The following is an 11,926-nucleotide window of genomic DNA, read 5'->3' on the forward strand; positions in this document are numbered from 1 at the left end:
GCCTCGGGGGTAGCTCGGCATACGCATAACCAATGATCTTTTGATCCACAGTGGTAGCACATGTTCATTTAAGTGGAATCCAATTGAACGATAACTTTTCCCTTATTCTTGAAGCTTGGGGCCTTAGGGGCAAAATGTTGGTGCTTCTGGGTCAATTTTCCTCCCTTGGATAGGCCTCTGTTCGGTGGACCGTGGGGGCCGTGGTGGGCCTTGCCGCCCTTTTCCACGGCCACGACGTGGTTTCCATCGGTTGTGGCTGCTAGAATCTGTTGCATGCACTTCAGGTGCAACATTCGAGCTTGATGATTTTTCATCAAAAGCTGGTTTTGCTTTTTAGCGAGAAGTAGAACAGATATCAAATCCGAAAATTTGGTGAACTTTTGTGCCCTATATTGTTGTTGCAGGACAATATTGGTGGCATTGAAGGTCGAATAGCTCTTCTCAAGGAAATCTTGTTCGGTTAAGTCCTCTTTATTGAACTTAAGCAGTGATCGGATTCTACAAACTTCAGAGTTGTATTCGTTCACAGACTTAAAGTCTTGGAAGTGTAAATGATGCTAGTCATGTCTTGCTTCAGGCAAGTAAATGTCTTTTTGATGATTGAAACGATCCACCAGAGAGAGCCAGAGGGTATGTGGATCCTCCTTTGCGAGGTACTTGGTCTGTAGTGCATCATGGATGTGTCTTCGGATGAAGATCATAGCAGAAGCTTTCTGAGCTTCGTCGACGAGTTCATCGTCGATTGGTTCCTTGATAGTAGCTCTAAGACTCTTTGCAGTAAGATGGAGCTTCACATCTTGGATCCACTTCAGGTAGTTTCTTCTAGATACTTCTAGAGCGGTGAAATCAAGTTTGTTCAACATGTCCCTAAACAGAGGGTACAACAAAATGTGGTTAGTCATACGGAAAACCATAGACATACATTGTAGAACATTCGAGTTCTATAGACATGTATTGGTTTAATTTATGCATGAAAACTACAAGTTTCATGTGGTAAGTTTTGAATGAAAACTTTGGGTTTCAAAGGCACTAAATTCGAAACTACAAGTTCGATTTAGTTATGAATGTTTAGTTCATATATAGGGGTACCTGGAAGAACACAAAATACAATATACAATAAAGTGTAGTGGATTTGTGGATCGCTTCAAGAACCCAAGTGTGAGTACTTCGAGACTATAAAAGATAGTCAATGGTTCAAAGAAACAAAATAATTTATTGAATTGTTAATGCCAACAAAAATAAACTTCAAGCCAATAATTTTGGATTAATTGTTAAATTAATGGACTACTGGTCACTTTAATTAATTCAATAGATTAAGACCATTCGGGGTTGATCGTATAAGCAAAAATAATTATAACATTCGGGTTAAAATGATTTAAAATGCCAAAAATTAGCATTGGGTTAAAAAAACCATAGCCCAAACACGGTGGGCATGGGTGCCGTGAGTAGGGCAAAGCCCTGAAAAAGGCCTAGTGGGCTTGGGTGGTTGCTAGAAGTAGCCCAATTGCATGGCTTCAGGCCACGGGCAGAGGGGTGAGAAGCCTAACAACGAAGTTGCTGGCGTTTTGGGCCAGGACAGGTGCACGGGGCAAGTTCACAGGCTTGCGGGGGTGCGAGGAAACCCTAGCTGAATATGGGTTTCGGGTCTTGGGCCGTAAGGACAAGCCCAACCATCTGGGCCGACTATTAGTGTCGCGGGCCGTGGCAAGGGCAAAAGCCCAGTAGGCTTCTAGCATTCTGGCGTAGGCTGGGCCTTTAGGCCTGTGTCAGGGGCAAGCCTAGCATGCTTTTGGCATGCGGGTTTGGGCTCGGGTTAGACCGAGGCTTCAGGCCCATGTTGCAGACAATCAAGGCCAAAGCTTGGTTGAGTCTGAGAAATGCAACAAGCCCAAAAGGGCTGCGTGCAAGGTCCAGGATGTCGGAGTGACGCCGTCCCAAGGTCTGTCACCACGCGACTGAGCCTCAGGCCAGTGTAGTCGTCCCGACGGTGGTGCCACGGTGGTACGGCGGTGGTGCCGCAAAGATTCCCAGTTTTTGTTTTTGTTTTTTTTCAAATTCTGGGGTTAAAAACCCTAATTGCTTATAAATGACTTTCGATGCCTTGACTCACAATTCCACATAGTATAAATGCATAATGCATGAACAAGTATATATATTGACAAAATATATGAACATATATACAATATATATAATTGAAAGGAAAATATAAATATAAGGGGTTCATGCATCATGGGGAATGTTTTTATGCTTCAAGGTTTTTTCAAATATCTTAATTTATTTTAGAAAAACCTGATTGGTAGAAAACAATTGAAAGCCCTTGATATTGTAGAAGAGAGCCTCCTCCTACGATCCTTCAGTTCCTTGGCTTCAGGCAAGAGCGTGCTGATAAAGTGTTGTAGGCCTATTTGACTGAATTGTATAAAGGACAGAGAAGGAGAGGGGCTGGAGGCAACATAGAGAAAAGAGAGATATGTAATTATGAGGTGTGTGTTATATCACCCCTTATGCCTTTATTCATAGTAGTAGGATAGGTAGAATCCTTACCCTAATAGGATTACATCTCTAATAGGAATTAAACTACTAATGGGAATATACAAGATACTCATAGATAGACTAGGATTTACACAATCACATTCCTAATCCAATAGGACTGCAATACATGCTATTTTATTTTGCAATTTATGTATCCCAATACAATTATGTATTTTTTTAAGCATAATAGGTGCTTATTTATACGATGTATAATAAATTTACTTAAATCCATTTAGGTGCCGCATAGGCTTTAGGTTATCGTCTTTTATAACCTTGCTTATGATTATTACAACTTGGGGAGTGCTTCAGTAACTAAGTCTGTAATCAATTCTTCTGTCATGTAAAAAATATAATTACGAGTTGAGTAATTGAACTTTTCGGCTAACTCTTTTCCTTTCAATTTGTCACTGGAATCAGAAGCTGCAAAAGCAGTCATTCAATCTGCACAAGAACACTACTACATTTTTTTACCTCCAAAAGGCCGTAAAAATCACATGAAAAAATTCACATGCGTCTGTGCCTGGATAAAGGATGCTACATTATTTAATCTCGGATACCCAACTGAGAGACGAAACAGCACTTACAGTTGAAAAGAAATTGTACAATGCATATTAGTAATCCATAGGCAATACAAATTACCAAAAAATGGCCGGTAGCATTCAAGTTGACTTTCTGATAAGAAAAAGACATCAGTTACATACTTCTACCAATGTCAACGGCATCGTCTTTGACAAATACAATGTTTTCTCAAGAGGTCCAAAGACAAAATGTAAGGCTGAAAACACGCTATATAAATACAACTGCCCTCTTAGTGACAAATTTCAGCATGTTAACTTGTTAAGAAAGCTCGTCAATTACTATGCACTACCAACAGATGATGAGACTTGCCTAGTCTTAAAAAATACAGTGGCTTTAGCATTTCGTTTCATAAATGAATGGTCTATGGAAATGGGAGACACCTTAATCTACTTTTGTGGGTAATAAGAAACAAGGATCTCAGTCTTCAAAATTTATAACGATTTTGCAACTCTGTTCGGTTTTATATTGAGGAGTCCCGCAAAGTCATCATACATTGGGATGCATCAGATGGTAACTTTTTGAGGTTGAGGTTTCATGAAAGAACACTTGGACAAAGAACTATTAAGTTAACTTAACTGGTTGTGCTTCCATTTCAACTACTTACAAGCATAATGACGGAACTTAAGATTCTTAATCCCAATCTTTGTTCCTTTCCGGACACTGTCTAAAAGTAATAATAATAAAAAAAAGACCTTTTAATCTCAGCAGTATACTCTACAACTATTTCTGTTCCAGTATAACAAAAACAGATGACAACCAACAACAGGTAAATTAACTGAAAGCCAAGGAATAAAACCTGTTCCGATAGATTTGCATTTGACAAGGCAAAGCATTCAAAACCAAAGGAGCTCTGCTGCTTATACTTCAGAGAAAAGTTAAAGACCGAAAATATTAAACCAATCACCTGGAATGGAAAACTTTTACGTCATTTGTGAGTACAAAAAGGTAAATCCGTTGCAATCCATACCACTTTTTTTGTAACAAATTTACTCCACTGCAATTCTGAATAAATTATGATTGTCAATCAACTATGCATGGTTTATACAGACATCATCACAGAAAATAAAAAATTAATTAAAGTTAAAGAAGCGATAAATCTTATCTATGAGTCCCAAATTCCAAAATTTGACCAGAATGATGAGTACCAAAATTGCTAAACGCTGCAAAAAAAGAAAAATAGTCACTAAAATGGATGTCAGTTGGCTAGAACTTGGAGGCCGAAACATACAACAACAACAACAAAGCCTTTTCCCACTAAGTGGGGTCGGCTATATGAATCCTAGAACGCCATTGCGCTCGGTTTTGTGTCATGTCCTCCGTTAGATCCAAGTACTCTAAGTCTTTTCTTAGAGTCTCTTCCAAAGTTTTCCTAGGTCTTCCTCTACCCCTTCGGCCCTGAACCTCTGTCCCGTAGTCACATCTTCGAACCGGAGCGTCATTCGGCCTTCTTTGCACATGTCCAAATCACCGGAGCCGATTTTCTCTCATCTTTCCTACAATTTCGGCTACTCCTACTTTACCTCGGATATCCTCATTCCCAATCTTATCCTTTCTCGTGTGCCCACACATCCCACGAAGCATCCTCATCTCCGCTACACCCATTTTGTGTACGTGTTGATGCTTCACCGCCCAACATTCTGTGCCATACAACATCGCTGGCCTTATTGCCGTCCTATAAAATTTTCCCTTGAGCTTCAGTGGCCTACGACGGTCACACAACACGCCGGATGCATTCTAACACTTCATCCATCCAGCTCGTATTCTATGGTTGAGATCTCCATCTAATTCTCCGTTCTCTTGCAAGATAGATCCTAGGTAGCGAAAACGGTCGCTTTTTGTGATCTTCGCTAGATTGCTCCGGTCATTAGTGTGGATAAGTATATAAATGGATAGAGATAGGAAAGCAAACACAAGATGTACGTGGTTCACCCATATTGGCTACGTCCACGGAATAGAAGAGTTCTTATTAATTGTGAAGGGTTTACACAAGTACATAGGTTCAAGCTCTCCTTTAGTGAGTACAAGTGAATGATTTAGTACAAATGACATTAAGAAATATTGTGGGAGAATGATCTCGTAATCACGAAACTTCTAAGTATCGGAGTGTGGAGTCGTCTTGACTTGCCTTATCTGTCTCATAGGTAGATGTGGCATCTTCTCTGGAAGTACTCTTCCTCCATCCAGGGGTGGTATCTTTAACTGGTGGAGATGCACAAGGTAATGTATCAATTTCACTTGAAGCTTACTTGTAGTTTCAGGCTTGGTCAAGCGCGATACAAACCATGTAGTAGGAGTCCCCCAAGTCGCCGAGCTAGGGGGTCTGCTGAAAGAGGTGACAGACAAGGTAAGCAATCAGAGCTCCGACTGATTGTTCACCTTCTCCCCATCTTGCAGCAGCATGAAGGATAAAGAGAAGAAAAATGAGAAGAGATGATATGAGATACTTTTGCTTTTGAAGAAGTAACTTTCCACAGGCTTATTCTTGAACTGAGCTGGAGGGTTTTCTGGTTTCCTCCAGAGTATAAGGCCGACTGAAGAATTTGAGGGTCAAAACAAGTCCATCAAATCTAGAGTACGTTCCACCCTGCTGATATGGGATACTTTTGCTTTTGACAGAGTAATGGATGTATCGGCACGTGTGCTGTTACGCTTGTCTCCACATGCTTCCTTGTATCCTTCGCACTTGCCCTATCTGTTCCTCAAGCAGATGCAGAATCTTCCCTGGAAACATAAGATGTTGAAGATGAGTACTCGAGAGCAATGCCAGGTAAGTAATCAGGTAAGGGGTTCCAGGCAGTCAGTTCTTGGCTGGAAGCTTGATTCCAAGTGCTGACTGATTGCTCTCTTTCTCCTTGTCTTGCAGGTAAAAACAAGGCCAAAGGAAAAGACAGGGAAAAAGCATGATATGGGATACTCTTGCTTTTAACCCTGATGATATGAGATATTCTTGCTCTAGTATAGCTTGTTTGCAGAGGTATTATCGGGGGGAAAGAAAGCTGAATATTTCGAAAGGCTTCGTTGGGAGTGCCCTCTCAGATATGATGAAGGGTTGAGCATTTTTGCAGGTCTGCCTGTCCGTTGGGGATGGAGGTTGACATATATAGGAGTCTCCCTAACAAGTAGTAATGCTATTCCTTTACCCTGCTTGGTCATAGCACGGTAGTGGGAGCTGTCAGTTTCACATGTTTTAACTCTGTCAGAGCACTTTGAAAAAGTGGTCTGTGGTATCTGGCTCTCGAGATTCGGAGAACGATGCCTCTTCGATTTTTGAGAAAGCAATCATGCTGGGGGTCTGGCTCTCGAGATTCGGAGAGCAGTGTCTCTTCGATTTTTGAGGAAGTAATCATGTTGGGAGTCTGGCTCTCGAGATTCGGAGGGCGGTGCCTCTTCGATTTTGGAGCAAGTAATCTTGTTGGGAGTGTTGTCTCGAATGTGAGTAAAGGTTGGGCATGTTTGCTAGTCTACCTTGCCACGAAGCACAAAGGTTGATACACAGGGACTTTCCAATTATCCAGCAATGGTACTGTTCCTTTACCCTCTCTTCGATTTTGAGAAAGTAGTCATGTTGGGAGTCTGGCTCTCGAGATTCGGAGGACGGTGCCTCTTCGATTTTGGAGCAAGCAATCTTGTTGGGAGTGTTTTCTCGAATGTGAGTAAAGGTTGGGCATGTTTGCTAGTCTACCTTGCCACGAAGCACAGAGGTTGACACACAGGGAGTTTCCAATTATCCAGCAGTGGTACTGTTCCTTTACCCTTGTGGGTAATAATATGGTAGCTAGACCTTCAAAATTTATGTGTCTAAACTTTGTTAGTGTTGTTTCTTTGCTATTTTTTTACCTTTCTTGGTCAGAGCGATGTAGTGGGAGCTGCAAGCTTCACGTGCTCAACTTTGGCAGAGAACTTTGGCAAAGTTATCTGTGGTACCCATGAGCTATTGTTGCGTGTGGGAAGTGGGTGATTGAACAGTAAGATTCATGTGCTTTCTACTTCACCAGAAGTCTTCGACAGAATGCCCATAATTTCTGCAAAGCTGAGTGTGCGTGTGACAGGTGCTGACAAGGCTAGAAAAGTAGGTGCCTCTTCGATTTCTGAGATCGGCCCTCGTGGTCTCTGAGCAGCCCAGCTTTTGAGAAAGCGAGCGCCTCTTCGATTGATTCGAAGAACGATGCCTCATCGATTTTTGAGAAAGCAGTCACGCTGGGGGTCTGGCTCTCGAAGATTCGGGGAGCAGTGTCTCTTCGATTTTTTAGAAAGTAATCATGTTGGGAGTCTGGCTCTCGAGATTCGGAGGGCGGTGCCTCTTCGATTTTGGAGCAAGCAATCTTGTTGGGAGTGTTTTCTCGAATGTGAGTAAAGGTTGGGCATGTTTGCTAGTCTACCTTGCCACGAAGCACAGAGGTTGACACACAGGGACTTTCCAATTATCCAGCAATGGTACTGTTCCTTTACCCTCTCTTCGATTTTTAAGAAAGTAGTCATGTTGGGAGTCTGGCTCTCGAGATTCGGAGGACGGTGCCTCTTCGATTTTGGAGCAAGCAATCTTATTGGGAGTGTTTTCTCGAATGTGAGTAAAGGTTGGGCATGTTTGCTAGTCTACCTTGCCACGAAGCACAGAGGTTGACACACAGGGACTGTCCAATTATCCAGCAGTGGTACTGTTCCTTTACCCTTGTGGGTAATAATATGGTAGCTAGACCTTCAAAATTTATGGGTCTAAACTTTGTTAGTGCTGTTTCTTTGCTATTCTTTTACCCTTCTTGGTCAGAGCGATGTAGTGGGAGCTGCAAGCTTCACGTGCTCGACTTTGGCAGAGAACTTTGGCAAAGTTTTCTGTGGTACCCATGAGCTATTGTTGCGTGTGGGAAGTGGGTGATTGAACAGTAAGATTCATGTGTTTTCTACTTCCCCAGAAGTCTTCGACAGAATGCCCATAATTTCCGCAAAGCTGAGTGTGCGCGTGACAGGTGCTGACAAGGCTGGAAAAGTAGGTGCCTCTTCGATTTCTGAGATCGGCCCTCGTGGTCTCTGGGGAGCCCAGCTTTTGAGAAAGCGAGCGCCTCTTCAATTTCTGAGACCAGCCTTCGTGGTCTTTGAGCAGCCCAACTTTTGAGAAAGCAAACGCCTCTTAGATTTCTGAGATCAACCCTCGTGATCTCTAAGCAGCCCAGCTTTTGAGAAAGCAAACGCCTCTTCGATTTCTGAGCAGACGCCTCTTCGATTTCTGAAGCTCCGTCGAGTGCAGATTTTTATAAGGGCTGACATTAAGTTCCAATGCACACTTGAATCTCCACCAGTAGAAGCTTCATTCTTGCACTTCTAAGATCTTGATTTGTCCGACCTCTTCTCTCTTCAACACCTTTGAAAATGTCTGGCCCCTCCGACCGTCGTTTTGACTTGAACCTTGTTGAAGAGGCAGCCCCGCCTTCTCCAGACAACATATGGCGCCCATCCTTCGTCTCCCCTACTGGTCCTCTTACCGTTGGGGATTCCGTGATGAAGAATGATATGACCGCTGCGGTGGTGGCCAGGAACCTTCTCACTCCCAAAGATAACAGACTACTTTCCAAACGGTCTGATGAGTTAGCTGTTAAGGATTCGCTGGCTCTCAGTGTTCAGTGTGCAGGTTCTGTGTCTAATATGGCCCAACGCCTATTTGCTCGAACCCGCCAAGTTGAATCATTGGCGGCTGAAGTGATGAGTCTCAAACAGGAGATTAGAGGGCTCAAGCATGAGAATAAACAGTTGCACCGGCTCGCACATGACTATGCTACAAACATGAAGAGGAAGCTTGACCAGATGAAGGAAACTGATGGTCAGGTTTTACTTGATCATCAGAGATTTGTAGGTTTGTTCCAAAGGCATTTATTGCCTTCGTCTTCTGGGGCTGTACCGCGTAATGAAGCTCCAAATGATCAACCTCTGATGCCTCCTCCTTCTAGGGTTCTGTTCAGTACTGAGGCTTCAAATGATCCCCCTCCGGTGCCTTCTCTTTCTGGGGCTCTACCGACTGCTGAGACTTCTCCTAAGCAACCTTTGTGAAGACTCCCTCTTGTGTGTTTATTTTGACTCATGTATATGTATATATTTGTAGCTTATCGGGGATATCAATAAATAAGCTTTCCTTCATTTCAACGTATTGTGTTAAATACACCAAAGCCTTCTTCGCTAAGTTCTTTGAATTTTCTTTTGTTGAAGCTTGTATGTTGAAGCTTTCTGAGTGGAGCATGTAGGTTGGGGTAGTGTTCCCTTAATTTTCCGAGTGAGGAAAACTTCTCGGTTGGAGACTTGGAAAATCCAAGTCACTGAGTGGGATCGGCTATATGAATCTTAGAACGCCATTGTGCTCGATCCTGTGTCATGTCCTTCGTTAGATCCAAGTACTCTAAGTCTTTTCTTAGAGTCTCTTCCAAAGTTTTCCTAGGTCTTCCTCTACCCCTTCGGCCCTGAACCTCTGTCCCATCGTCGCATCTTCTAATCGGAGCGTCAGTAGGCCTTCTTTGCACATGTCCAAACCACCGTAACCGATTTTCTCTCATCTTTCCTTCAATTTCGGCTACTCCTACTTTACCCCGGATATCCTCATTCCTAATCTTATCCTTTCTTGTGTGCCCACACATCCAACGAAGCATCCTCATCTCCGCTACACCCATTTTGTGTACGTGTTGATGTTTCACCGCCCAACATTCTGTGCCATACAGCATCGCCGGCCTTATTGCCGTCCTATAAAATTTTCCCTTAAGCTTCAGTGGCATACGGCGGTCACATAACACGCCGGATGCACTCTTCCACTTCATCCATCCAGCTTGTATTCTATGGTTGAGATCTCCATCTAATTCTCCGTTCTTTTGCAAGATAGATCCTAGGTAACGAAAACGGTCGCTCTTTGGTATTTCTTGATCTCCGATTCTCACCCCTAACTCGTTTTGGCCTCCATTTGCACTGAACTTGCACTCCATATATTCTGTCTTTGATCGGCTTAGGCGAAGACCTTTAGATTCCAACACTTCTCTCCAAAGGTTAAGCTTTGCATTTACCCCTTCCTGAGTTTCATCTATCAACACTATATCGTCTGCGAAAAGCATACACCAAGGAATATCATCTTGAATATGTCTTGTTAACTCATCCATTACCAACGCAAAAAGGTAAGGACTTAAGGATGAGCCTTGATGTAATCCTACAGTTATGGGAAAGCTTTCGGTTTGTCCTTCATGAGTTCTTACGGCAGTCTTTGCTCCTTCATACATATCCTTTATAGCTTGGATATATGCTACTCGTACTCCTTTCTTCTCTAAAATCCTCCAAAGAATGTCTCTTGGGACCCTATCATACGCTTTTTCCAAATCTATAAAGACCATGTGTAAATCCTTTTTCCCATCTCTATATCTTTCCATCATTCTTCGTAAGAGATAGATTGCCTCCATGGTTGAGCGCCCTGGCATGAACCCGAATTGGTTGTCCGAAACCCGTGTCTCTTGCCTCAATCTATGCTCAATGACTCTCTCCCAGAGCTTCATTGTATGACTCATTAGCTTAATACCCCTATAGTTCATGCAATTTTGTACGTCGCCCTTATTCTTGTAGATAGGCACCAAAGTGCTCGTTCGCCACTCATTTGGCATCTTCTTCGTTTTCAAAATCCTATTGAAAAGGTCAGTGAGCCATGTTATACCTGTCTCTCCCAAAAGTTTCCACACTTCGATTGGTATATCGTCTGGGCCTATTGCTTTTTTATGCTTCATCTTCTTCAAAGCTACAACCACTTCTTCCTTCCGGATTCGACGATAAAAAGAGTGGTCTGAGAATACATACCTGTATATATAATAGTTAAGATGTTACAATATTCACTTCCCAAAAAAAAATATACATAACAAAGTTATGAAATTAATCCGAATGAGTGTGCAATGCCAGAATGGATGATTACTTGAAACTTAACTAACACTTCACTTGGCTGTGAAAATGCGATATAAGCATTAAGCCCTAACGGTTTTTATGTTGTTCAGCTTATAGATACGCAAGCAGTCATTTGGAAAAAGACTGAAGTTCATTTGTTTCCATTTTACTTATGGGTAAATTACATTTTACCCCTCAGGTTTGAGGTCAATTTCAATTCCTTACAACACCTTTAAAATATTTCAATTTCATACAACCGTTAAAAAATCTGTTAAATTAACCGTAAAGTGATGATGTGGCAAATATGGGGTCCCCATTTGTGATGACGTGGCTGCCACATGTGTGTCACGTGGCTAAACAATTAATAAAAAATAAAAAAATAAAAAAAATTAACTAAAGAAAAGTTATTAAAAAAAAAAAAACTAGAAGTCCTCTTCCCCATCCCCGCAAACCCCCACCCCAACCCACCCCTACCCCACCGCTCTCCTCCACTATGTTCACCTCCCCCAACCGATCTCTTCCCCTTCCCTGCAACTCCCTCACCCCAACCCACCTAGATACCCAAATTTGTTCTTTTTAAAAAAAAAAAAAAAAAAAAAAAACAAGAAAACCAGAAAACGCAGGAGCTTGGACGGAGGGGGTGGGCTCGAGTGGGATTTTTGAAGTGGGTGATGGGGGATTTTTGGGAGGGGCGATGGGGATGGGAGAAGGGGGTGTGCTCAGGTGGGACTTTTGAGGGTGGGTGATGATGGATGGGAGTAGGGTGATGGGTGGGGAAGATGAAGAAAAAATTTGGGTTTCTTGGTTTTTATTTATTTTTTATTTTTTTAAAGAACAAATCCGGGTATCTAGGTGGGGTCGGGTGGGTGGAGGGGGGGGTTGTAGGGAAGGGGAAGGGATTGGCTGGGGGAGGTGGAGGAGAGGG

General features: G+C 42.6%; 1 protein-coding gene across 1 annotated transcript; it reads right to left on the reverse strand.

The window, feature by feature from the left end:
- Positions 1-68: 68 nt before the first annotated feature.
- LOC139191154 (uncharacterized) lies at positions 69-863 on the reverse strand. Its single transcript, XM_070811716.1, has 2 exons — positions 658-863; positions 69-498 (listed from the first exon to the last, which is right to left on the reverse strand). The coding sequence occupies exons 1-2, from the start codon at positions 861-863 to the stop codon at positions 69-71; spliced, it is 636 nt and encodes a 211-aa protein (XP_070667817.1).
- Between the last annotated feature and the right edge of the window lie 11,063 nt (positions 864-11,926).

The sequence above is a fragment of the Malus domestica genome, chromosome 14, assembly GCF_042453785.1.
Source record: "Malus domestica chromosome 14, GDT2T_hap1".
Taxonomy (NCBI): Eukaryota; Viridiplantae; Streptophyta; class Magnoliopsida; order Rosales; family Rosaceae; genus Malus; species Malus domestica.